Here is a 27,833-nt window from a genome sequence, read left to right as displayed (position 1 = left end):
AGTCTTTTACCAAGTCCAAATGATCCCAACACATGTTTTGCTTTAAGAAAAGTGTGGACAGAGGGTATTCTTGGTCTAATAAGTTGAAATCCCCTTATACCTTCACGATACTTCTGTCTAAAATGTCTCTAGTAGATATGTGTACAGGGGAGCCACCTGAAATGGCCATTGCTTCACTTCCTACTGATTGCAAATCCTTTTCTGACTGTTTAAAGAGCCCCTGCCATTAAAGAGACTAAAACTTCCAGCTGGTGAAGGGTCTGGAGCACACGTCTTAGGAGAAGTGGCTGAGGGAGCTTGTGGGTGTCTAGCCTGGAGAAAAGGAGGCTCACGGGAGACCTTATTGCTCTCTGTGACTGCCTGAAAGGAGGTTGTAGCCAGGTGAAGGTTAGCCTCTTCTCCCAAGCAACAAATGATGGGATGAGAGGAAACGGCCTCAAGTTGTGCCAGGAGAGGTTTAGATTGGATATTAGGAAAACTTGCTTTATGCAAAGGCTGCCCAAGGAAGTGATTGAGTTCTGATCCCCGGAGGTATTTAAAAGATGTGTAAATACAGCCCTTGGGATGTGGTTTAGTGAGCAGTGCTGAGTTAATGGCTGGACTTGATGATCCTAGAGGTCTTTTCCCACCTAAGTATTCTGTGATTCTACTTCGGTTCATCCAATAGGCAGAAGCACAGGTAGTGTCTACAGTTACAAGCACATGTGTAATTCCACTGCTATTTCTACTTTCACACAATTAACGTGGGGTTTCCCTGCCACATCTAGTGCATGCTTTTCTTGGGAGAGAAGAAAAGCTTTCTTCCAATTATCCCATATTCAACTTCCCAATTACAGAGATGATTATGATGGCAGTATAAAATGCAACACAAGTGCTCTAGCAGACATTTAAAAAAAATTAATTTTCTGTTGCTCTGTAATGAACTTCATTAAGCCAGAAACCATCAGCACAGAGGGAGGCTATAGTTATTAGCAACACCAATGGGAGGCCCCCCGTTCAGCGTTCATCTGGTGATTATATTCATCTTCTCCATTACCAGGAATTAATGTCAAAGCATGAAATTTTGATCCATTGTAAGTGGATACTATGATATGGTCTGATCCTCTCTTGAAAATAAAAGTCTCATAAACATTGCATAATAACTTTTGTGTTAGTGTCATGATGCTACCATTCTCTGTTTTTATATAATTGAATTACGGTACATAGAAGCAATCTTGATTTGCAAATCTTTCAGAGCAAGAAGCTTTGTCTGCCTTCATCATCAGACCCTTTATCACATTTGGGTCTAACAGGTTGTATTTATCCTTCTGACTCAATGTACAGGATTTTGAGAAGAATGAGCTCTTCTGATGCTGCCTACTGACAGCATTACAAGGGAAAAATAAAATAGATATTTACAGAAAGAGACTGTGACAGTAAATTGATGTGCAGAAACAATGTGATGCATCATTTACATGTGAACAGTGTATGCCTGGAGCCTGCCTGTTCCCTGTTCTTTTGTCTTCTCTTCTCTGGAACATCAGATACAAGAAAATATCACCGTGAAGGAATACAAAAAAACCAATTAAATTTGAACAGCCTGTATCATCTCTACATTATTGAGTAAAGCAAGCAAACATTTAATATAAGAGGTTTGAATATGTACATGTGCAGAATTGGTAAGTGAGAGAGAATTCAGATGATCCTGAGCTAAACTGCATTTTATTCACAAATATCTGGCTTCTTTGGAAAGTTCAAAAGAAAATAACTAGTTATTGGAAATCTGTGGGGGGCAAAGAAAGGAGAAGAATATGATCCTGTGTCAGGTAAAAAGTTCAGCCAAAGTTAAACACTTTCATGTTATTTGACAAAATGTAGTACATGGAATCACTAATCAAGAGAAAATTTTAAAAGTTCAGGAGAAACAGCAGCTGGTCAAATTAGGAACTGGATACCAGTAGAAAGTAAAGTGCTGATCTTATCACCTGGTTTGGAGATTTCAGTACTGGCAATTCCCAGATGATGTATTTTCCAGGCAGTTAACTGTTCTGACACAAAAGTCATCACTTTGATCCTACACGTTGAAGAAAATGTTTGATGCAAAGCAAAAACTGAAAGAACATCTTTCAGTTTGTTTATACAAAAAGGCTTTCAAGAGAACATGATCTTAAAAATATAGTTTTGAGAAAATCAAGTAACACAGAAGTAGGTCACTTTAAAAGAAAAATAAAATTATTGAATGGTCTTTGGGAAATGAGAGCTAAACTGTTGTTTCATAAATTTGGCAAAACACTGACCAAATATCGAAAACTGCTTTGATCAAAAAGACCCCAACACACCAAAACCTGTGAAAAATAAGTAGCAAGGACAGGGATGCCCCCCGGAGGACTGTGTCTGCCGGCAGCACACAGTGGGGCAGGGACCCACTGGAGACCACCAAAGCAGTATTTTTACCACTGCAGTGGCACATAATTGATTTCCAGAGTTTTTCCTGATTACCTGAATCCTTATGATTAATTAGCAAGGATTAGTTGAGACTGTTTTGCCCAAGACACAATCTAAGTGCCCTATTTTTTTTTTATTAATTGGGAGATATGGAAGGGCATGATGTAGATTTCTAAGGTTTCTTCCCATTGTTCAAAATGAGAGCCAGATGCCTGTAGCACAGGTAATCCTACTCATGCTGCCTTGACTTTATTAACAATAAAGCCAAAAGGATGGGATGTTCAACTGTTGAGCTCTCCCTTCCCTTTTTTAGCTGAGTGAACTGGCAGAAGTCAGCTCAAAGCCAACTCAGCTGCTTATTTCTTCTCCTAGAGTATCTGCAATTACACTCAGCTACATTCCAGCTTCAAGAGAGACAAACTCACACAAAGTGACTTGGGTTCATGGAGTCTATCTCTGCAGTGGAAAATGTCAACTCAATTTTCCTCTTCCTTCTATAGACACTCCTTCAAGTAAACAAGGAATTGGCTGATGTAATTGCTAGGACATTCTCCATCACATTTGAAAAGTCATGGCAATCAGGTGTAGTCACAGGTGACTGCAAAAAGGGACACAGTGCACCTGTCTTTAAAATGGCTAGAAAGGAGGCTCCTGAGAACCAACATATCAGCCTCACCTCTGTGTCTGGGAACATCATGGCACTTCTAGAAGTTGTGTCAAGGCACACAGGGGACAGGGAGTTGATTTGGGACAGCCTGTATGGCGTCAACAAGGGCAAATCCTGCCTGACCAACCTGGTGGCCTTCTATGATGGAGTGAGTACATCAGTGTGGATTAGAGAAGGGCCTTGGGTGTCATCGATCTGGACATAGGCAAGACTTTTGACATATCTCCCACAATGTCCTTCTCTCTAAATTTGGCACATACAGCTTTGATGGACTGCTCAATAGATGAGAAACTGCTTGGACAGCTACACCCAATGAGTAGTGGTCTAAGGCTCAACACCCAGATGGACATATGGTCTCCCTCAGGGGTCTGTTTGGGATCAGTGCTATTTAATGTTTTCACCACAAACATGGACAATGGGGCTGAATGCAAATCCACAAGAAACAGAGACATTTTTATTAAAGGTTTACAATGCAGATACAGAAGTTGTGTAATAATATGCTACTTACTGCAAAGCACTACCGATAAACATTCAAGCCTTATGGAAAAAAAAAGACATTTTTCTTACTTTTTGCTAGTGCTCTGCTAATAAAATTTACTTCCTCATATCCTTAAGCCATAAAGGCTACAATGTTATTACTGCTAAACATATTTACAGTCAGGTTTCTCAATTGTTGGATTGCAGAAACAGAAAATGTCCTTAAAAGTTTTTGGTTGTCTGCTGGCAAGTCACAGTATTTTGCCTGTGTGCTTCATGCAAAGTAAAGAAGAAATAATGGCTTCAATTAATTAGGTAAATTTTGTGAAAGCTGAACTTTTGACTACTCACAAAACAATGATCTTAAGTTTACTTTAAAATGTTTTTGGTCTATCAGTTAAGACTTTCCAAATATTCATTCAATATTTTAAAATTTTTTGGTTGTGATCATGTCAGACTACTCTGAATCCATCAGGTAGTAATGATGTCATAGGATGTTATTCCATTTAAATCTATTGTATTCTGTGTTGGTTTTGTTATTTAAGTAATACTGCTGTGTGGTGCAAAACAAGGTATCAACTTATTCCAAGTGCCTATCTTATGCTATTTAAAAATTAGATGCAAAACCCTCTTAGAATGGTGATGACTCTGGTTTAAACTTTAATGATGGCTATGAAGTGATACAGCTAAACTAGCACAAAATTAAACATAAATTCATATGACCACACAGTCGAATTTTCAACAGAAAGAGAAGAAAATTAAGGCACTTCTGTTATATCTAGCTTCATATTCTGCTGTATATAGGCTACATATTTAGCTGCAACACAGTGATGAAACTCAAATAATCCTTTAATTTACAACTTGAAAGGATTTGGTCTTCAATCTTTATTATGCAGTCTATGGCAGAAACAAACAATTTCACATTATAACCTTATTGTTACACAGACTTTAACAATGAAAATAAGAAATATATTTTGACTGCAGAAAGAAAAAAACAACAAAAAAACCCTGTTCCATATAGTTGTATTTCAGAATACACTTAAATTCATCAAAGTACAATTTTCCTCCAGTTAACTACTGATGATTTATTTACAGAGCAAGTAACAAACAATGTCTAGAAAATACCATTGAACCACGAATTATCTACATAGATATTTCTAATCTTCATACTAGAAAACAGCTAAGAAGGCATTTGCTGCAGCACATTGTTTCTTCCTGAAATCTTAATGTGTTCTAGCAGCTAATACAAAATGCAGATGCAGACTCTATCACGTTAATTAGAAAAGCAAGCACATTATGGGTTTGTTTAAGAAATAGTAGATGTCTAGCAAATTGTTTTTTAAAATTTCTTTTTTAAAAAGGTCTAATGCATTAACTGCTCCAAGTGCTTCACATAAGGGCTTTTGTTTACTTACTAATTGAAAATGCTGCTGACATAGCAGCTGAAATTTGAGAAACTACTTGAAAGAGAAGACATCATCAGCCTGTGCAAGCTGTGACAGGCTTATAGCTACATTTGTATTCACAAAGAAGTTTATGTTAATCTACGCTATTTTGGGGATCATTTGACAATCAATAACAATGTAGAATACTTTGATTTACTCATCTCTTTTAGAAAAAGTGATAGCTCATTGTTTTGATTTTAAAGTATTTTTTAAATTTATGTGAAATAGAAGCAGAAGATGAAGCTTGGAGGCTTTTTTAGGGTTTTTTTGTTGTGTTTTGTTTTTGTTTTTTTTTTTTTTTTTTTTTTTTTTTTTTTAAGGGATCACTGAAAAAAATTTTCCTTTGAAACTGCAGAACATGCAACCCTTGCAAGAGAAGACCTCTTGAACTACAAATGTGTTGTTCTACATGACCTCGCGAGACTTCAGCACGTAAATGACCTGCACGGAAAACACCTCTACAAATAAATTTTAAGAGTAAATAGAGTGTACCCAACAGTATTACAACTTCATATCCCATCATTTTCCAGCCTCAAAATCTCACCTTATTTTTCCAACTATAGTTGTCTAGCCTTTGAATTTTTGTCGCCAATGTGTTTTAACGCCACTGTAACTTACCAAGAGCGCGTCAGGTTGCTACAGGCACAGTAGCTTTGTTTTAGACTAATGTATGTGCTCCTGGTAAACAGGACTGCTTTGAACACTGGAGCCTGGAAGGCCCCCGTATCTCCTGGCTCTGCTCACTGTAACATTTCATGTTTCTGTTAAGTGCAATGCAGATTGCAGAAGCAATTTTTGACAGACTGGAAAAGCAGGCACTTTCCTCTGTGGTATTTTTTTGAGGGAAAGCATATCCTACATGTTCCCACTAGCACACTGTGGCAGTGGCAACTGCTCTGAGAGCCATGCAGCAGGAGACCCTGTCACGGCAGTGGAGTAGTTTCAGCTTCTTGAAGTTCCAACTGAAAGGAAAAAAATTGCAAATACAATGAACAATTGCTTGATATCATCCCACCCACTAGTAAGAGTGTGTGTGTTTTTTTTAGGAGGAATTTATTTCTCATTTGCAGCCACTGTTCTGATGTATAAAGCTGAGCACATAGCCCAGAGTAAGGCAAGACTGTGCTTTTGTCTGAAGCAACAGAGGAAATGATCACAAAGAAACATTAGTAGGTCTGAAATTTGAATTAGAATTAGAATATACTACATATCAAGCCAGTTGTTCTTTCTAGAGTGGAACTCTCTATGAATTTCATGAGCATGGAAAAATTTCACTCCCTCTCTGTATTCTTTCTGTAGCAGTTACAGGGGAATTAGCGCTTTAGTTGAATACATTCTATTTCCATATCAGAACAGTGTCTAACTTTTGGATTTTCAGTTATAGTCCAGCTTAAATTCTGTGTGAGGTGGACTTCTATCAGCAAACAAACTCACAATCCCTCATCCTTGCGTGTCCACAGTCTCCAGGCTGAGTCCTACTTGCATGTAGGCATGGTAGCACTAGAGATGTTTTCATCAAGAAAGCCTGCTTGCTGCATGGCACATCCTGAAAGGCTGCAACTCCTTTTTGCTCAGCAAATTTTTGAGAGCTGGGTGGGAGACGCTGCAAATCAAGGGTTTATGGAATGGCATAGACACGGATGGAGCCTGGAGATTCACAAAGAGCCCGTGTCAACGCGTATCAGCTACAAAAGAAAGGCCAGTTTTAAGGACCTATTACAAATGTTTTATAGATGTCACTATCTTGCCAGAAATGGGCTTTTTAAGAAACCAGTACTTTAAAATTATTATTGAAATACAGTATAATTCACAAAGGAGAAATATTAATTTCCTAAAAATACATAGGCAGGCCATTCTCTGTTAATACAGGTAGATGTGAATCTGCCAAGAAGCTGCCCAATTTTTTTCATGTTTCTGCAACAGGAATCACCAGCATTCCCCACATTTGTTCACAGTGGGTCGTATAGCACAAGAAAAATTAAGCAGTAAGAAAATACTTTCTTCATTTAATCAAAGTGAAACTAGCTTTCAATTTTTCCTTGTTTTAACTCAAAAACTTTCTCTTGAATCCAATATCATTTCCACATGTGGCTGCCAAAACAGGCTGTAAAGGCAAAACTTTCAGGGCTGAGCCTTTTGTTATTGAACATATCTGAGGCCTCGTTTTCAGCATATGGGGAGGATTTACAGTTTCCATTAGGGCATTTAGACATTTCAGTAGCTGACAAAAAAGCATCAGAAGCTAAAATTGAAAAGAAGAGTTACACACTAAATCATCCTGAAGATGTGCCTATACATAATTTCTTTAATTGCTTGGATATATTCAGGTGAAGCTGCTATAAAAGCAGCTACAAAAAATGGGTCACAAAGAAACTGATCCACTGAAACAAATTAAATTTCTCAGATTTCTATAATTATTAATAATCCACTTCCCTAATTATTTAGGATTTTTAGTTATTAACACATAGATACTACCAAAAACTCACTTTTCAGGGAAAAATAACTATCAATTGATTTTAAATTAAAAAAATTAAACCTTCTTTTAATCTCAGAGATATATTGACGCAGAGAGTCTCTGAGCATCTGAAGTAAAAGTCATTTCAATATACTTGCCAAGATTTTGATACGAATCAGTTAAAATGTTAACAACATCAAAAACCCTCAGCCATTTGCAAAAGCTACTATTTGGTCCTTCATTCCCCTCCCTTGCCAATACTTGGTCATAGAGAAAAGTTCAAAGAAAGCAGTTTTGCTTTTCAAGCATTTTTTGCCCCCAAGATTACATCCTTCTCCCTGTAAATGCACTTGTAAGATTGCATAAACCCTCCTGAAAATTATAAGCACTTAATCTAGACCTTTTTGATAATGCCAAGGAGCCACAGAGTAGGCCCAAGGCCACTATATTAACTCAGAATAATATGAATATTTATGATGTTTCCTGTTGGTGCTTTTAAACTGGTAGAAGACACTGTTGTTCCTTCCAACAATTTAAGTACTTAAGAGTGTTCTAATTCTAAATGCTTTTAAATGCTTTAAGTGTTAGGCCTTATGCGATGAGCCTTGCAGTTCTCATTTAGCAGAAGAAAAGAATTCTCACTTGGCAAAAAAGCAACTTGTAGAACACCTGTTTCTTAGAAAATTGTATGAAGTGTGCCAAGTACTACACAGCCTTGCAATTAGAATTCATACCAAATGCTCTCCAAGGCCTTGTCTATACAAGAAAGAGCTTGTCAGTATACCTCAATCAACAGATACACAAGCTATACTTTCTTTTACAGAAAGCACTTACCTGTAAAAAGAATACCCTGTCTATAGAATTTAGAGAATCTCACTGTCTGAGCAAATATTGTTTGTCTGGGGGTTTATTTTCTTTTTTATTTTCTGAAAGCTAAAGCTGCATTCACTGTAGGGCCTTTTGTGTTTAAAATAATAATATAAAAATATTACGTATTACATTTTTAGTGTAGATTAGTTCAACAATCTTGTGTCTCATTCTGATAAAAGCAGACATCAAAAAATGTTTCTTACAGCAATGTTTGCAAGAGAAAAAAGATAAATTAACTTTAATATTAAGCTTTGAACATGGCTTGCTGTGAATGTATTCCATGGACATTGTGGAGAGTGAGAAAGATTGTACCAAAATAGCTGCTGAGCTGAACTCCAGGGAGAAGGCCCAGGTCAGCAGTCAGGGAGCACATCTGGCATCAGCAGCTGCCAAAGCCAGGACTGCAGGGATGGTGGTGAGGGAAAGGGAGTTGGCCACTCCAGGGTCTTTCAAATACCCGAACATGCAAAGTCCTATCCACCCACCTATGAGGACCTGAGCTACCAAGTGCTGGCTTCTTCTCCCTGGCTCTGGGGAAAACTGATGGTTAGTTGCTGGGAAGAGCTATCAAAGCAGTCAGACAATTTCTTCCAGCTCTGCATACACCTTTTTTGTTTCATGCAGCTTGGCTCTTTGCTTCAGTTTCCATCCTACTGCCTCACTTGGATCTCATTCCTTATGTTTCCCTCTCTCCTCAGCATTCTTCCTCTCACCTCCCCCTCCCTTCAGTGTCCTTTCTTTCCCTGCTCTTTACATATGCATGATTTCTTCAGAATTAATTTATTTCATCACTATTCCCTGAAGGAAAAAAACAAACCCTAACCAGCAAAGAACCCAACTATAGGACTAGTTTCCTCCTTATTGCCACTCTCAAGATCACTTCACTTGCTTGCTCCATCCCTGCCCCAGCAGGCTGTCTCTCTTGGTGGTGTAGATCTCTCTGGGAAACATCATCTTCTATTCTGTGCTTGCTCAGTGCTCAGGGAAACAGATTTTATTCCATTCAGCCTCTAGGCAGTACCTAGTACGTATTAATCTTTTCTATGGGTAGTTTAGAAGGCTACAGCTCTCTTAGAAGTAATATAAAGAGATACAACTAAATGTAGAAAATGGGTGCATGCACACTGCACTCTAAAAAGCTGGAATTGTACTAGACAGAAATACAATCTTGCTGTCAGACACATGCACAAAATTGACACCACTGAGGATTACAAATGCATTATTAACAGATGAATGTAGTAATTTGCTACACCTAGTAAATACTACAATACATACATACATACATACATATGTGCACCTATGCCAAGCTTGGCAGTTCTGCTTCCCCACCAGACTGAGCAGGTGCCGATTTCACAGGCCACAGTGTGGCATGTATGAGTCAGACACAGGTGAACAACACCAGTTGTTGATGCTCAATGAAGCTTCTCGCTTTAGCCCTTCTCCCTTTAGACTTCCCTCCTCTTTTGTGGTGCAATTACTGTTTAGTCTCCTTGGAGATGGGAATACTCTTATTTGGGCTATCTGGTAGCAGCTGAGTGTCAGGCAGCTGCTTTCACAAGAAGCCACTGAGTTTGCATCTCGAGGAGGCAGCCAGCTTGTGGCTGAAGTGGCAGCAGTGAGAAACTGTTGCATGAGCAACCTGAGTATATTGCTGAAAGGTGATACGGCAAGGAATGAAGCAGGCTTATGCCTTTTGTTCTTATTTCTAAGGAATTACAGAGACAACTCTAACTTCTTTTAGCAACTGCAATGTGCTTGAATTACTTTCATGAATGTTAAGATTTGCTTTCCTGTTTTGCTGAGAGATGAAGCTCGGAAAATCTCAAGACTAAGCACAGGACTATGAATATTGAACATGTACGAAACAGTTTCTTTGCAAAAACGATGCAAAAATAGGCTGAATAAAAAAACCACAAAGAACCCTTGTTATCTGATGTGCCATAAAATCCCTACTTCTTAAAAGCTTTTTCTACATGGAAAAGGTATTTTCTTGGTATACCTGAAATGGCAAAATGGCACATTAATATTTAACATGTGTGTACATATTTTCATATCTATATATACATATATATGCATATCTAACCCCACCTTATTCACCCATAATTATCTGACACAAGAACTGCATGTAGACAAGCCTTGGTCTATCTCTTGCATGACTTCCAGGACAAACAAGGCTAGGTAGGCCTTCTTTGTACATCAATCAAAGTGAACAAGCAGAGTTTTTTATCTTTTTATTCTCTGTTGCAATAAGAAAAGACGAGAGATCTGTATTCTGTCCCACTCCTGTCTCCATCAGCAGACAAGGAGTATGAACAGGGAAATCTGTGTTTTTCAACCTGTTGCAAACACCTTGCAAGTGAAACACTGTTTTTTTAATGTGCTTTGTACATGCATGCACGCTGGACCCAGTCACTCAAGGTACTCTTTAGAACCCTTCTGAGGCTTCTGAGCATCAAGCAAGGCAGAGAACAACTTAGCACCATGCAGGACTGGGGTCTCTGTGTATGCATACACCAGTTTCAAATATAACCTTGAAAGTGTTCAGACCTTCCAAAAGCTACAAATCAGTGTAAGTGGTAACTTCAGAGCACATGTCATCTCCAAGCGGGTGGCCTGGATCCAGAGATGACATCTCCACTGCTAGTCATACCTGGTGGTTAGTCCTATCCACAGTGTTGGCAGTGGAAGCATGGTCACGAGTGTTTTGTCGGACTCGGGTGGAGTTTTGCTGCTCAATGGTTGAGGAAGTGGGGATGCAGAACTCTCTGAAACACCTTTTGAAATTCTCATCTAGAAATGCATAAAGGACTGGATTAAGGCAGCTATTTGTATACCCTAGAGCAATACAGAAGTGCCAGGAGACAGTCTGGAAAGTAGTTTCTGGGATGTTGACCAGGGCTTTAATGATAACATAAATGTGGATAGGAGTCCAGCAGACAATAAACACTGCCACCACTACGAGAACCATCCTTGTGATTCTCCGCAGGTTCCTGTCCTTCTCTTTGGAGCCGGATAACATGCGAACGCTCTTCAGGCGTAAAATCATCAGCCCGTAACACACCGTAATGATCAGGACTGGCATGATGAAGGCAAAGATGAACACACAGATTTTCAGGAGGTTCTCCCAGTACCAAGCAGGGTGGGAGAATGTAAGGGTACAGTCAATTGAGCCTGAGGAAAAGGAAAACAGCAGAGAAGAACAGTCAGGTCAGTTTTTCATTTGCTTTTCTTTAATCCTTTCTTTAATTAAGTATCATAGGAAGCAAATATATGAAGAATTTACACCTAAGTAAACAAGGAAAATGAAGCAATCTGTGACCTGTCATTTGCACAAACATTGGTAGGACAGAGTGCTGCAAAACATGCATGAAGTGTTAATTTAGGAAAACAAAACCAAATTAACAAGTTCACTTTTGCATATTATGGCTTGGAATTTAATGTATACTAAACAAGGAAAAGAGTTGAATTGTCATATATGCTTAAACTGTGACTGATATTCACTTTCAGTATAAAACATGGTGAAAAGAAAGATTGTTAAGCCACTATATATGCTGAGAGTTTGGGCATTTCAGGGTAAAGGGGAAGAGAATGACACGACACTTGGTAACTATGTACTGTAGAGGATCTGGATTTATGCTGACATGCTGCCACTGCCCCTTTATGGAATGTCTTGGAGCACCAGTGGTCCAGAACATGCTCTCTGCTCTGTATCATGCATGTCCTGCCAAACAGGCAGTAACATATCTATGACTGCCAGCTTCCCAGTGGGAGTATCCTGGGTAAAGCACAGGCTCCTGTGCTGAAGGGAAGTGCAGAACTGCCCCACAGCAGAAGGCAGGCAGGCACAGATTGGCTTTTCCAAACACTACAGTGGGACAGTGGGACAACCAAGTGGGACATCAAGACTTGCACGGGTCCACTGAAGGAGCTGGAGCTGCTTGTTGTAAAACACAGATCACATGCACTGCATGTCCAATCAACTACAGCCAGATGTAAAATTGTTGAAGGGGTTCATTTGCACTGATACTTGCTTTACACAGGTTGGAGGTCAGAGATTAATTCAACGCCTCTACACTACAGTGAAACAATGCAGAAAGGAGTTTAAATGTAGAGTACTCAATTTAGGAATGAAAGCCAGACTTACCATGCCTATATTTAGTAGTTGCCATGAACATGACTGGCAGGCCAATGGCAGAGGAAAGAATCCAGTTGCAGACATTGACAATTTTGGCATTCCGGGGAGTGCGGAAATCAAGGGCCTTAACTGGGTGGCAAACAGCCACGTAGCGATCCACACTCATGGTGCAGAGTGTGAAGATACTGGTGAACATATTGTAGTAATCTATGGATATAACAATCTTACAGAGGATGGTACCAAATGGCCAGGTTCCCATCAAGTAATTCACACTCTGGAATGGCAGAGTACTTGTTGCTAGGGCATCTGCCAACGCAAGATTGAAAATATAGATGTTGGTGGCAGTCTTCATTTTCGTGTACCTAGGATAAAAAAATTGGCAGAGCATGTGAATGACCACAACCGACATTGTTAAATAAAACTTAATTCAGTGCATCATCTATAAAAAGCGTCTGTAAAATAATGTGCTAGATACTGTCAAAGATCACATTTCCTGTTTTAAAGAAATGACTATGCTATGATTCACCTCCATGTTAGCAGTTCAGTGAGACATCAGCTAAAGGGTGTAAGGAAGGAAAGATTAACTTAACTTGTGCAGAAGAAGAAGATACACACAGAAGAAACAATATTAGAGATGCTAATGAATTGAGAAGATGAAAAAATGGTATGTTTACAGATCAGATACTGTACTACATGGACAGATTTTCTGTACCTGCTGATGTCATGCCAAATATCATAACTATGTTCTGTAGAAATAGAAAATTCATTTCTAGGTTGTGAAGTAGTAATGGTGTCATTCCAAATGAGCAGCACTTGAGACCCATTTTTAATGTGGATGCTGTACTTTTGCAGTGGTACAAAAAAAGTTTCAATTTAAGTAATGTTCCTGGACATGCTGCCCTCACTGCTGCTGAGATTGCTGGGCCCTGGGGCTGCTTCAGTTTAGGGGGGGTCAGATGGCTTGCTCTTTTGATGAAACTTCCTTCCATTCCTGCAAAACTAATAAGAAGAGTGTTTGATCAAATATTTTACAATTTATGGAGTGCTTTTCAAGAGGACTAGATCATTTCCAAAGACCTGTCGGGGAACCTGCTAGGGAAAACAAAATGTAAAATACATAATTTTGTGGGTTTTATCTCTGAGTTAGATTTCTTCAGAACATGAGTCAGTTGCAAAAAATCCCAATGAAAGGATTGTGTAGGGAATGCACATTTGGAACTTTTCTTTGGTAGGGTGCGCAGAAATGCAGACTTCATGTTGAATGGACCTAGAAAGCTTTTATGATAAACATTTGAAGTAATTGGTACTGGATCTGTTCTCTCATTTTTAGCACGGTGCATGAGAAGACACTAACAATCCTAATTTCAATTTAGGGTGGTTTTTAAAAACAGATTTTCAAGTAGATTCAAACACTATCTTGATTGATACCTTGAGAAAGTATGATCTGAATATGATACTTTCAAGATGTAAATAAACTCCATAATGTGAAAGTCCCGTAAAAACTTTCCTTACTCCATTTATATAACAAGTTTGTAACTAACACAGGAGGAGGTAGATGCTGCAAGCTTCTACAAGTCTCTCTTCTGGAAAATGGGGAAAATGTACAGGGTTGCAGTGTGGGAGAGGTACACAATAAAAGCTAAGTTTCTAAAAACCCTTTGGAAGGAGAAGAAAATATTTCCTGGGCAATTTGCTGGAGAATCTTCCAGATGAGAATGAAAGCAGCAACATTTATATTCTCCTTTTAATATTATCCGGTACTAAGCCCTGTGGTTTATCAAAATGAATATCTCTCCAAAGGTCTGAGATATGCAGGAGTAGCTGAAGGTTTGTCCAGAGCTGACCTGAAGGCTTGATTGCCTTGTGAGCAGACATATCCAGCTTGCTCCCACCTGATCTGCTCAGGCCAGGACAGTGACAGAGGGGAAGTGGCTCTCAAAGGTGACAAGGATTCTGTGCCCTCACCCAGGCTGCTGATCCCTGCTCAGACCTTAGATGACTGCCTGCCTTTTTCACAGATGGACAAGAAAGCACATTTGGGAATGCTGCTCAGTGCTGCTGCCATCACATGTGATTCCAGGACAGGTCTGTCTGGAGACTGCACTGTCAGATAATAACGACAATGTTTTGTTAGCAGTAATCAAAGACATTATGATTTAACGCAGCAATAAAGCCCAAACCATCAACCAATATGTAAATGACTTTTGGGTTAGCATGACAGGAAAACACTCTGAATAAATAGAATAAAGTTCCTTCACTGGTCATGGGCCTTATCCCACTTAAATGCTGCATATTTTTCAGTTTTGCCATCTAATTTTTATTGCCAGTTCAAGTTTAAAAGTTCTTGGACTTGCTTTGTTTAATGGTCTCTATAGACCATTAGTGAAGGGTTTTGCTCGATGTACTCTGTAATCTTGGACTTCTAATCATGCTGTTCTTGCAATGAATAGAAGCAGAGCTCTTACGGTGATAGAAAGTGTTTACCTCCACCTGCTGCCTAATCAACAAAAGCCTATTGAAATTCACAATATTCTTTTCAGTGAATTCTATGGGCATTTCTCTGTACAAAATATTTAAAGATTTTATAAGGGGCTTATTTCCACAAGGTACATTTTGCAAAACATGTATTTTTCCAAATAAGTAGATTATTAGTGTCCCCAGGATTATTTTTTGGCATGAACAAATAAATACCAAAGCAATTGATTAAACATAATTTTAACAGCATGGAAACTAACAGTCAATCATAATGAAGCTTTTCAAAGTCTTGATCTTAGCTGCTATTATACTTTTTGCTAAGTCTACCTATTTGAACAAGCAGAACAAACATTTCCATTATCCAGACACAGATGTATAAGTGATGCGATTTCTACAGTCGAGAGGGACGCAGTAATACCAAAATTTATAATGCAATACCAAAATTTATAAATGCAGTCTTTTAAGTGTGCTGCTTTCACACTTTCATTCAAACTTACTAGAGAATCTAAAACTTAATAGACGTTTGAGAAAAAAATCTTAATTGCAAACTCATGAAAATCTGAATACTGGTATTTAGTTTACATTGAAATTTCATAATCTAAAACATCAAGCTTATTAAATTGTGCACAACAAAGAGCAAGGTTGCAAGTGAAGGCAGAAGTTGGCTTTGGGTGGCCTTACTTTTATTCTACAACTCTGCAATGAAAAGACTATTAAAATATGATGAATCAGGGGTCTTTTTTGAATATTTAGTGCAATACTGCTCTTGGTATATATCCAAATTAATTATGCTCATTATAAATGCTGGCACCTACTAGTATACCCCTTCTAATTCCTCAGTGCAGGTTTTGTATCATAAAATATCTGTTCACAAACTGTTATTTTGCTGGTAATAGTAGAAGATAAATCAGGTTTACAACAGTAAGAACACACTTTATATCTGCCTAATTTTTTAGGGAAAGCTCAGCCTTGTCTTTATCTTCAATCTTACAAAGCTTTTAAGTAGACTTCAAGTTTGAAGACGTGAGCTGTACAGGTCCACTCAACTGAGATTTGCTTGGAATAAGAAAAAGAAATGGAGAAAAGAGTGACAATTCAGCTCAGATTGTGGCAGTCATATTTTCTGGAAAAATCCCCTTGCCCAGGATTCTTCTCCTGGGAAGCTGAGAAGCCTCAGAGAAAAAGGAAAACAATATTATCTCATTTGCTTCTCCTGTGTTTTGCTGCTTTGGAATGTGTTTGGAGATTGTTTATCCAACAGGTGCTTGTTTCATTGGTTTCATGTGAATTGTTTTGACTTATTGGCCAATCAGGGTCAAGCTGTGTCGGGGCTCTGGAGAGAGTCACAAGTTTTTCTGAATTATCTTTTAGCCTTCTGTCTGTATCTTTTCTGTACTCTTTAGTATAGTTTAGTATAGTTTTGTTTAGTATTCTTTAATATAATACAGATAACAAAACAATAAATTAGCTTTCTAAGAACATGGAGTCAGATTCATAATTTCTTCCTTCGTCTGGGAACCCCGTGAATAAAAGACTCACACAGTCACCATATTCCTAGCATTCAAGGATTGACAGAAAGTCTTGAAATGGACCCCTCAACTGCCTGCCCATGGGCCACTCAGGGTTTGTAGACCAAACAAAACTCACCAGATTAACCTCAGAGACACTCTAGCTCCCAAGGGTAATGGCACCTTGGACAGGAGCCAGGAGCACCTTCCCTTCCACTTCTCATGCAACAGGAGAGATGTGAGCATGTTTGTGACTCTGCAAAGACACTTGCCACAGCCCTGTTTCTGGCCTGTCCACTTCAACAGTTTAATTACCACCTTCAAATATTTTTTAAGAGTCTCTTCTTTTAAGCTTCTTGACATTTAATGCAATCTTTAGTTTGCATCATACCTTATTTAAGCCTTACAGACTTTTTATACTGCTACTGTGGTCTATACAACTAATGTAGTCATGTCCCTATACTGCTCCCTGTAAACCACTGGCCAAGTGGTTTACATCCATGTGGATTGTTGAGATATCCCCTCCTTCAAAGCCTTTTGCCCTTCTGGATCAGATCAGCTTTACAGCATCCTTGGACCACTGGGCTGGTGCAAAGAAGCTAGAGAGGTCCACATTTATCCAATGTCCAATGTAATACAGAGTATAATAATAATAATAGTACCAACAACAAAACCAATAATAATAATGATAAATCATTATATTATAATAATAATTATTATTAACGATAATGATGCAGCTCAAAATAATACATAACATTACAAATTAATTTGAAAAATTTCCTCACTGAATAACATCAATAAGGAGGAAAGCAGAAAGTCTTTTGCACTTAGGAAATGGGCTGGTCGATAACAGACTGGTAATAATTACTTTCAGCAACACAAAGGCATGCAAGGTTTTGCCTACAGAATGCTAATTTGGAGACAAAGACTACTTCAAGATTTGTGTTTAAGTTCAGTGCAAAATACACGAAAAACTGGACAAAATCACTGGAGATTCACTGCAGAAAGCAGTCACTCTCAAAAATGGTTTGGCTGCTGAAAGAAACAACAGCCAACAGTTAGGTCTTGCATACAGACAACCTGACATAACTCTTCTTGATGCTGGAAATTAGGTTAGCATTTCAAATTCATGTTCTTCTTGCATAAATGACTTGTTAAACAAATGAAGAATCATTATGTGCATACATTAGATTAGTTGAGGTTGCCTTGGGTGGGAAGATTAAAATCATGTGAAGTATGCCAAGTTGAATCAATTTAAATTTTTTTCCTCATGACTGTTCTGGTGCACCTTGTATATACAACTCAAAAACAGTAGGAAAAAGGGATTTTTTTTGGCATGTTTTCTTGAGATATCAGGTACTTTCAATTTTTCTTGAGCCCTTAAAGCTTTGAACAAAGTCATGACCTACTCAAGGTGGTCTGTAAAACCCTGAAAAATTTTTCAGTCTGCCAATCCAGTTTTAATATTTAACACTGAAATGAAGTCTTAAGCCACATTCTGGGAAGTACCTTTGAGCTAAAGGGTCTCAAATGATGGACTTTATTGACATTATTTATTTTATTATCCTTTTCTTCCCAAGGTAATGGGTGTCCATAGAGTGAGAGACCCATAGTGTATCTCAGCCACAGCTGTGATGTGTGCTGTGGCAGGTTGTAACCTATTAAAAGTTTTGAAGTCATATATTCTGGATAGGTCTAATCTTCCTGTCTGTGAACACATGATTTAATTACCTTGAAAATGTAAGTCTTTGATTTTTCTATTAATGGGTACTTCTGAATGCTTTTTCCTTAAGCCATTTAATTTCATCTCTGACTACAAGCACCATAAATTTGTGCACAACCCTGATAGGTTATTAGGTAGTAAGGCCACCCAGATTAGAGGTGCCATCTTGTGGTTAACAACCTCTGCATCCTTTTGATGCATATTCTACTAAAGAGATCTTATACAAGGCTGTAATTTAAACACAGTAAGCCCTGAGTGAACCAAACCAACAAATTGAAAAACTATACAAAACCATAAGCAGGTATAATAGAGCTGAAAGCATTCACACTTGGTTGCAATGAAATTGTGCAATTTGCATCACGTTCACTTACTTCCTGCACCCATCCTGAGTTTGGGAGTAAAAACTGAAATGGGGGAGTGAGGAAGCTTTTGCTGCCTTCAAGAAAGACAGAAGCAGTTGCTGCTCCCTCCTGTTAAAGTCTTGCATCCTGACTCCCAGCACAGCACTACCCAGTCACTACTTTGGTTTAATTAGAGATGAAAAATACTGGCCATCACTTAGATGTCAAGTCATGACATACTGAGGAAGTGCATTAGATCTAAGATCAAAGAAGTTATTTGATATACTCGGTCATACGTCACATACGTTGTTCTGGAGCAGCTTTCTCTCCTTTCTTCACTCACTGGGTGTCCATTTTCCGAAGGAGTCTGAGAGTGTATGTGGTCAGTGTGGGCCTGAGCACAGGGCAGGGAACTGCTGGACTGTACTTGCTTCAGTTGCTACCTCTTTTCTCCCTGACAATTTTTTTTCCCACTGCTTTGTCACTTTATTCTCCCTCTCAATTCAAATGAGATTTGGCCAGAATGTCACCAAAGTTTACTTCCCTCGGGTTACCTTTTTAGCATCTTTGACTTCCCAGCTTATCCCTTCCTCTCATCAGGACAGTGCCAAGGCACGTGCATATCCAGCAGTATTTGCCTACAGGATGCAGGAGAAGCAAGCAGAACACATTACCTCCTGGAAAGTAGCACCAGCTCAGGACCATTTTTCTTGTGCTCAGAACCCATGAGGAATTTTATCTCATACCTCAGCTTTGGCAGGGGGTGAGCTAAACAAAAGCCTTTTAGGCAGAGTCACCTTTACTCTTCAGTGCCAGTCTTTTGGGAAATGATGTGGAGTTGTGAGGGTATCTGACTCATCCTGTTTTCCTGTGATGGACTTCGGACTAAAAATGACTTGCTGCTGTCTTTGTGGCTCTTCCTGATTTTATTGTTTTGGCTACTGAAAGGCATAATGTAGAAGTTTTCTTTCTGCTATTTAGTTTAAGCCAGTTAGTTTAGTCCTCACACGGAGAGAATAAAATAAGCTTTTCCCAGACATCATAAAAAGCTACTTAATGATAAAAAAACAAATGACAGTAATAAGTATGCTTCAGTGCCCAAACAGTCATCTGCTGGTACAGTTCCTTCCCTTCCAGCCTAGTTGAACAGGGGGAAAATTACCTGCCAATTATTTCAGAACTTAATCTGGCCTGTTTGTCAAACCACTTTTATTTGAGTCTCTGTTTGCCTGGGGCTGAGGCATATATGGGTCTCCAATAAAGGTCATTGCTTTCATGGTTATTGTGTAACATATCTCTCTGAAATAAATCAATGGTGCTAAAAGGCTAACTTCAATGTACTTCCATTATCCAGCAGCAGGTGCTTATTGTTGAAGGTTTTGCTTTGCTAGGAAGACATATAAAGGAAAACTGTCAGTATATTCAATTTGACTTTTTCCCCTCTGCCTTCAGGGAAGTGTGACTGAGAGGAAAACTGCTGACACTACACCTCTGATAACAGACAATGTGGTGACATTTTCCTAGAGGGGACACGTTGTCAGCTAGTTTGTCTGGTTTCCAGGTGCTGGTACCCTCCTCCTGATCTGTAGACTGATCACCTGAGATAAGGACTATACATGAAATATGCCTGGTCAGCAGGGAAGCTGGCAGGAAAGCCTTTGAAGCCAGTTTTAATGGTAGCAGATGTGAGATCCCTAAAGGTGTGGTAGGGAACAACAGGTAATCAATGTCCCTGGTCAGAGGGTAGCAGGGAGGTGTCATGGGGCTGGAGGCCAGGCCATACACAGACTGTACAGACCAAAGTACCACCAGGTATACAAGGTATGGCCTCTAGCATGCAGGAGATTGGGATCTTCTGGTGAAGCTGTTGAGTGTGATCTGGAAAGGAGCGACAGAGGTGAGACAAAGGAATTAGAGAGAATAAACGCGGAGGAAGGCTTGCCTGTGATGTGGGGAGAAGGGGAAAGCAAGCAATGGTGGAAGCTGGCAGGAGAGAAAGAAGGAGCACAGCTATGTGTTATGTGAGGAGACCAAATCAAAAGTACTGGAAATCATGGACTCAGTCTCTACATGACAAGGATGAGATTGTATCTGAGACTGTGGCTCCTAAGACCACAATCTTATGAGAGTGATTCGGGTAATTGGCTCATTAGATGATTTTTCTACAGGGGCAGCACATCCCAGGGCTGAAGATTAGCACTGTGACAACTGCTGCTCCCTGTTCCCCCTTAAAAAAGAGACATCACTCAGTTGGAACTGCTCCACACAACACGATGAGGAGATGTTCCATTTTACACAAACATTTTTGTTCTGAAGTTTTATTCTTGATCTGAGATACAAGATCTTATAGCTGATAATTGAACACTTCTCAGTAAGAAGGTGGAAAAAATCTATTTCATGTCCTTCACAGTTATTTGATTAGCTATGGTGCGTCATCCCTACCTTTTTTCATCATGTAAATTCAAAGGGAAATATAAATAAAATTTAGAAGTGTTTAACATTAAATGGATGAATGAGAATGCTTATCACAACTTGTTTAAGCTGTGGAACTCCTTGATAGTGAACATCATTAAAAGCCCACTTCCAAAAAGGACTAGAGGTCTTTGAAAGATAATTACAATATTCCCACTTTCAATACCATAAACCCAAACTTCATTATATAAACCAAAGAAGACACAGATGGTTATAAAAAGAGCTTTCTTTGAGATCAGGTTAAGCACAACAATTCAGAAAATAGTTGCTTTTGTATTTTTTAAAAATATAGTTACAAGAGTGGATTTGTATTTTGAAGAGACTTATCAAGCATTGAAATCTTGTTTTCACTTGGAATCATAATGAAAACAAATAATTTTTTGATAATGTCTGTTAATGAAGATCTCTACAACAACCATCTTATAATACTAAGCTTAAAAAAAACCAAATTGTAATCCATAAAAATGCTTCACGTTTGTTTTCAAGCAACTTTGCTTAGTAGTGGCAATCTTTGTGACCTTCTTCTTCTAATCTTATTTTTGATCCTCATTTTTTGGGGGAGTGCTGCATGTTAGAAACATCCACAAAAAGCTACTGAATAAATGCTGACACAAAGTGCAGCTCAGAAACTCTCTGCAGTCTAAAAGTCTATTAGAAGGAGACACACACAGTTTTGCCCCTATTTTTTTCCTCTCTGTGACTAAACACCAGCTGGTGGCAATGGCTAGAAAAGAAGCTAAAAAGCTACATTATGATTCTGTGACATTTGGACTTGCACCAAATGTTTGAGATTTTTGTAAATATGCCACCTTTTGATCTAAGAAAGTTATAAAAGATATCCACAGTGTTCAGCAAAAGTTACGCTCAATGGTTTGGGAAAACATTATAAATTAAAATGAAATAAAGCATTACTTCAGGATTATGTTAGCTAAATAGCTCATTAGTCATTAGCTTACTAGTAATTATGTAATGTAAGCAATATGTGCCTACAGTATTTTTCTGCCCTTACTAAATCCTTGAAAAGTTGGTAACTTTTGATTATTTTTATAAAGAAATAAAAAAACCCAAAAAAAACCGAGGAAGTGTTTAACACTATTTTATCATGGGGGCCACTACCATAATGTCACTCTAGGAAAACTACAGTGGGATCAAACAGCTTTTTACAGGCAAATTGAGTGAGAAGGGTTGTTTGCTGCCCAGAACTGCCTGGTGGTAGGCACTAGCAGAGCCAGAGGGTCTGTGCACCTGGGCCTGGCACGCTGTCCTGTGTGCAGGAGTTCACTGGGACTGGGGCCAGGCACAGGGTCTGGAGAGGAGTCTGGGGGTGCAGAGCTCTCACTCATCCCTCAGGTGTCTCTGCTTCCTCAGCGAGATGGGTGTTACCGCCAGGTTGCAGCCTCATGTATTTTTGGTCAAATTTTCACCATGTCTGTAAAAACATAATTTAAAAAAAAAGAATATAAAGGTATACATTCCATTTTATCTGTCTTCTTTCCTTCATCTTGGGGGAGGGAGGGAAGCTGCTTGCTAGTTAAACATTTACCCACTAGCAAAGGTTGGCAAACGCTGTCACAAACAGTATGCAAACAGGGACACCTGCCTTTCTGTAAGGCAGGATGCTGAGGGTCACCCCCTTGCTATGCTGCTGGTTTAATTCAGCTCCTCTGCTGCTCCTGCCCAAGAGTGCTCCCTCAGTTCTGTCCCCAGATCCTCTCTGGCTGGTGCTGTGAGCTGTATGAATTCATAATTGACATGACTGGATAAGGCTGCTGAGGCTTTCAGCTCTTAGCACGGGGGCGGATCTTTGCAGTTAGTGGAAGAGGCAGGACACACACTCACACAAGCAACGCTGTGCATATGCAGAGAGGTTCATGAGGCTGGGGACAGGAAAGAAAAACAGGAATTTTATGCATTTCTTGGTTTCTAAGCTCCCTGATCCGTGCTGCTACAAAAGATGCTGAAGGTCACATTACATACAACATTCATAACACCATGTCACCTTCCAAAGAACCTATTTTTCAGAAACACTTGTTTTGCTTCACCCACTTTCAAGCCTGAGATAATTTCCAGATTTTTTTTTCTCTAAAAAGACTCCACTCTTGTGTGCACATGTGTGAGAATATTTATTCCTCTGGGGATATCAATTATTTCTACAACTGAAATTTCAACTCTAAGTCTGTTCTACTTTATAAAAGAGTTTTTCTGAATTGTAAGTGAACTCAGCTGAACCAGAGTTTTCAGTGCTGCACAGCCTTTCCAGATTAGATGATGCTTCATCCACAGCTTTTTTTTTTTTCAAAACACTATTAAGAGGTTGTTGAGCAGAATGATTTCTCTTGATTTCAGAGAGAGGATTTCTTTGACTTCTTTCTCTGTTTGCCTTTTTTTTTTTCTTTAAAGCAGTGTAATAATTTACTCAATGAAACAAGACACTTCCTTTCTCTACAAAGGATTGCAGAGAACCTGAGACCTCTTTGTTTATGGTATGTGAAAAATTTATAGCAAAACAAATGAGGAATCACTCTGAACTTGAGTGACTTCAGCGGCTGTTGGTGGAATTACAGTTCTCCTGGAGCATTTGGATTGTGGAAGACCGGGGCCTCTGTGAGCTATTCAGCTATTCCTCTGTTCCAGACCTGCGATGCTTAAAATTTTCATCGAGGATCTATTGCAGCTTTCTAGCATATTGCCTTAATCACAAGGCATATTCTTATTTCCACTCTAATTGTGAGATTAATATCCCACCAACTCAATGAGAAAGCTAGAAAAGCCTTTGGATTACTGTGTAAATTAATTCAATGTCACATGGTACTAATTGCACACTGTCTTCTTGTACTCCACAGCAGGTAGAAGTAGCATTTGCTGTTGATATAGCCATAATGACATTGTATTCATACCAGTAATTTCCACTTACACAAAGCACATGAGGAAAACAGATAATGAAAAATTATCGATAGATTTTTTTTCAGGTTACAGGAAATTCATGGCTAGCAGTAAAACCTATTATACTACTACTGCTGTCACTTGAAGGCATTTTTTGGTACTTGAGAAAGGAAACACTTCAGTGATAGCAACATGAGGTTAAGCCTCACACGCTACATATAAAACATGCAAATATTAATTCAAGGATGAAAGCATTCAGCTGAACAGGAACCATCTGGAAGAATGAGGGATGAGAATACATTAATTATAACATAATGTATATAAATTGGAAATCTTGGAATGCATTTGGTCAGTCTGCTTTGCACAAGGAGGCTTCTTTTCACATTGATAATCACAATACATTTCTAACTCCTCCTTGCACATATCTGCTTTCTGACCTCTGTGTGCCCCAGCAGAGATAGCAGGGTGGCATTGTTGAGTGATAACGATAGTTCCCTGTCAGGCCAGCACTTGCACAGCTCTGGCTCCAAACTCCTGGATTTGCCTCATGTGGAAAAATTTTAAGAGTAATAATGTTTATAAGAACAATATAATTATTTTAAAACTATTTCCAAAGAAACCAAGCAAGAGATGTTAGCATGCAGTACATTTGATCTGAAGTCACTGTTGCTTTCACTGGGGCTGGACTCTGAAAGATGAGCAGGACAGTTTCAAACATCTATGCACCTACCTCCCAACTCCTAGTATTTTCAAGACAAACTAGGTACCAATACTACTCAAAAATCCTAATTTTTAGTAGCCTCAATTCCTCTCACAATTAATTTGAAGTTCAATGTTTTGTTCTTCCTGAGCAGGCGTGATGGGAAAGGCAAATAAAGAAGGGAAGTTTTATATGATGACAAATTCAATCCAGTGAAACTTTGGCCTCTTACATGTAGTTGGATGCAAGGAGGCATGAATGTGAGCACATTTCATCATATTCTATGATTTGAAACACTTTCAAGCTAGTACAGCTTCCAGCAGAAACTAAATCACTAAGTTCCCTATTGCTGAACAGATATACTACACGTGCAGAGAAGCACAGAAAGGGAATGTGTTTTTATGGTGCTTAAGCCACAGATCCTATTCAGCCATTAGCATGTAAATTCCTTGTCATACCCATTGCTAAACAGCTGTGGTGTTAATTGGGAAAGAATTCTGTCATACCAAAAGCTGTTCTTGCACAGGAGATGTGGGGTTTGCCATAAAATTCCTGATGTTTTTGGACAAGCCACCTAATTTGTGTTTTCTTCTGTAAAATGAAAATACATTTTTGCTTTCTCCGATTGCTTTTGGCTTTTGTTTGTAAGATGTCATCTCAGGGAAAGATGCTTTCTTTAGATAGGAATCTAAATACAAGTGCCTCATTAGATTTGGCTTTGTGGTGCAAGTGTAATTCAATTAATTACTGTAAGAAATATGAACCTAGTAAGGGTTATGCCCAGGATAATAAATACATAATTCCAGGGACAAGCTGCGGCATATTTCTCTGCTGACAGCTATCCTGTCTCTGTTACACTGTGCATCTGCTTTTCCTCCCAGAGGAATGCATTCAACGCTGCTATGGTGATTGCAGTCGTGCCCCCACTCAGCAGCCTTTCTGCAGATGTATCCTCACACAGACAGCTTGAGTTTCAGACTGACCAAAACCACAAGACAGAAGACAATCTCCCCAGCTCTGTGCACGCAGCCTCTTAAAGCACAGCTAAACCCACAAGGCTTCTGAACTGCTCCAGTCTGAACCACAGATGGATATCACTTGTGTTCCCGCTAGGTCTACCAGCTGCACAGGCTTTGCAGTGACATCCCTAACACGTGCCTCCTATTATGCATCCTCCATCCTGCTGCAACACCCCACCGTGACCGCGACCCTCACCCCCGGCTTCCCACAGCTGCCACTGCTTGCGCTGCTCCCGCGCACCGCAAAGCCGCCCGGGGCCGCGGGTTTGCCAGCGGTGCCAAGAGACAACCCCGGCTCCTCGGGGAACGCAGAGCTCAAAGGGAGAACGGACGCTCCAGACGGGGGGGAAAATGGAAGTGCTGGGGCTGCCTTGACAGGAACGGAGCGCGCCCCTGGGCCACCCCTATCTCCCCCCTTAAAAGCGCCCGCTGGGCTCTCCAGGGCTCAATGGACGAGCAGCCAGGAAGGGAGATGAGCTCTGTCGGCCCCGTCCTGTCGCGCCCCGCCGTCCCGCTGCCGGCCCGTCGCTCCCGGGAGGTGGCAGTGTTCCCCCACGGAAGCCACCTGCCCAGCTCCGCTGCCAGGCCGGCAAGGGAGCTTCTCTCATCTCCCCCTCGCTCGTTTTCCGCTCATTTACGGGCAATGGATTTATCGCGCGTGATCTGATCTGTAACACGCCACTGGGGGCTTTTTCTCTTGCGGGCGAGAAAGTTGCGAAGTACCGGAGCAGAGTCGGAACGCCGGGATTACAAAAAGCGGTAGCGATCACGGCATACCTATTTATACACGTGTATGCGCATGTATGTCTATAACCATATATAAATATACACATATAGATCTAGACATGAGGCAGAGGACCTCCAAACACGATCACAGAAAAGCGTTTAACCGCGGTGCCATTTACATTTTGTTCGTGCATTTGGGAGAGGTGGGTGGAAAGACAGGGGGATGCGTACCGGCTATCCGTGTACCACCCCGTATCCGCGCACCACCCCGCACCCGTACACGCTCACAGGCAGCGGCTACAGTCCCTTTAAATCCTCGCTCCTTAGGGGACAAGTCCGGGATTCAGACCCCGTTTGCCAGAGCCGCCCGCAGAGGTGGGCAGCTCGGAGGGTCCTTAGAACATGCTCGGACGGGCAGCGGTTTCTGACGGACCGGCCGCCCCTCACTGCTCCACCGCAAGTTTCTCTTCCACCGTCACCCGCTCCGGCTTTTTATCAAAAGCCTCCTTCCCTTTCCCGCGGGGGCCGGCGCCCGTCCGCACCCCTTAGTGCGCCCCTCTGCGCGCTGCCCGGCGGAGGGGAGCGCAGCATCCCCGCCCGGACACCGTCCCGCATCCCGGCTCCGGGCGGCGGGGTTCCGCCCCGACGGCAGCGGCCGTGGGCTGCGGGGCGGGGCAGGGCGGCACTCACCTGACGATGACATACATGACCAAGAAGTTGCCGAAGAGCCCCACGACGCAGACCACGGAGTAGAGGGCCATGATGGCGATGGCGGTGACCACGGAGGGGCCGCCGCCCGCGGGCGCGCAGGGCCCGCCGCCGCCCGCGCTGCCATTGCCGCCGCCGCAGGGCTCGGAGCGGTTCCAGCCCAGAGCCGCCGAGGCGTTGCCCCAGGCCGGGCAGGGCGGCCCGGGAGGGCGGCAGGCGGAGGCGTTGGCGGCGAACGGGACCTCCAGGGCGCCGGCGAGCAGCGGCGCGGACCCGTTGCCCAGCAGGTAGGCGACAGCCATGGCGCGCAGCGGCGTCAGCGCGGCCCCCGCTCCCCGCGCCCGAGGGACGCCCGGCGCGCCGCGATGCTGGCGCGGTGTCGGCGAGGCGACGGCACCCGCCCGGCCCGACGGCGCGCCCCGCCGCTGGGTGCGGGCACATGTGTGCGGCGGGCGGGGCGGGCCGGGAGGAGGGGCCGCGTCCGCAGGAGCGGAGGGAGCCGCCTCCCCGCGCCCGCTGCCCGCCGCCGCTCCTCCCAGGCCGGCGGGACGCGGTGGCGGCCGCCCCCAGCGGCGAGCGGGGCGCACCTGCGGGGGGCAGCGGGCCGCGCGCCGGCAGTGTTCGCCTCCCCTGCGGGTGGCACTTGAAGGCAAAGCGCTTAAAATGTTCCTTGCCCCAGCGCCGCAGGCATCGGTGGCAAACATCGGAAAGAGAGAGCCGAGGGAGACTGACTTGGCGAGATAAAGGCCGGTGCAGCGAGGAGATCAATGCACGGCTGATTATCGTAGTGAGAGAGGGATCTTGG

At 41.2% G+C, this 27,833-nt stretch overlaps 1 protein-coding gene across 2 annotated transcripts; it reads right to left on the bottom strand.

The window, feature by feature from the left end:
* Positions 1-5,438: 5,438 nt before the first annotated feature.
* Positions 5,439-27,447, bottom strand: OPRM1 (opioid receptor mu 1). Of its 2 annotated transcripts, none has more exons than XM_041469878.1 (4): positions 27,011-27,447; positions 12,483-12,835; positions 10,989-11,509; positions 5,439-5,471 (listed from the first exon to the last, which is right to left on the bottom strand). In XM_041469878.1, exons 1-4 carry the CDS (start codon positions 27,328-27,330, stop codon positions 5,439-5,441), a joined length of 1,227 nt encoding a protein of 408 aa, XP_041325812.1. In that variant the 5' UTR covers positions 27,331-27,447. The 2 variants fall into 2 exon arrangements, with proteins under 2 accessions (XP_041325812.1, XP_041325811.1); XM_041469877.1 differs by lacking the exon at positions 5,439-5,471 and adding an exon at positions 5,850-5,975.
* Positions 27,448-27,833: the final 386 nt, after the last annotated feature.

This window comes from Pyrgilauda ruficollis, unplaced genomic scaffold (genome assembly GCF_017590135.1).
Source record: "Pyrgilauda ruficollis isolate IOZ18807 unplaced genomic scaffold, ASM1759013v1 scaffold24, whole genome shotgun sequence".
Classification (NCBI taxonomy): domain Eukaryota; kingdom Metazoa; phylum Chordata; class Aves; order Passeriformes; family Passeridae; genus Pyrgilauda; species Pyrgilauda ruficollis.
This window is presented reverse-complemented; position numbering and strand designations above follow the sequence as displayed.

What these genes read in the sequence shown, in the direction of transcription:
- OPRM1 (XM_041469877.1), bottom strand. Translation starts at nt 27,330, where the DNA reads ATGGCTGTCGCCTACCTGCTGGGCAACGGGTCCGCGCCGCTGCTCGCC. An exon ending in GTCATGTATGTCATCGTCAG is followed by an intron (nt 12,836 to 27,010) that starts GTGAGTGCCGCC and finishes TTTTTATCCTAG; the next exon opens with GTACACGAAAATGAAGACTG. An exon ending in AACTACTAAATATAGGCATG is followed by an intron (nt 11,510 to 12,482) that starts GTAAGTCTGGCT and finishes CCTTTTCCTCAG; the next exon opens with GCTCAATTGACTGTACCCTT.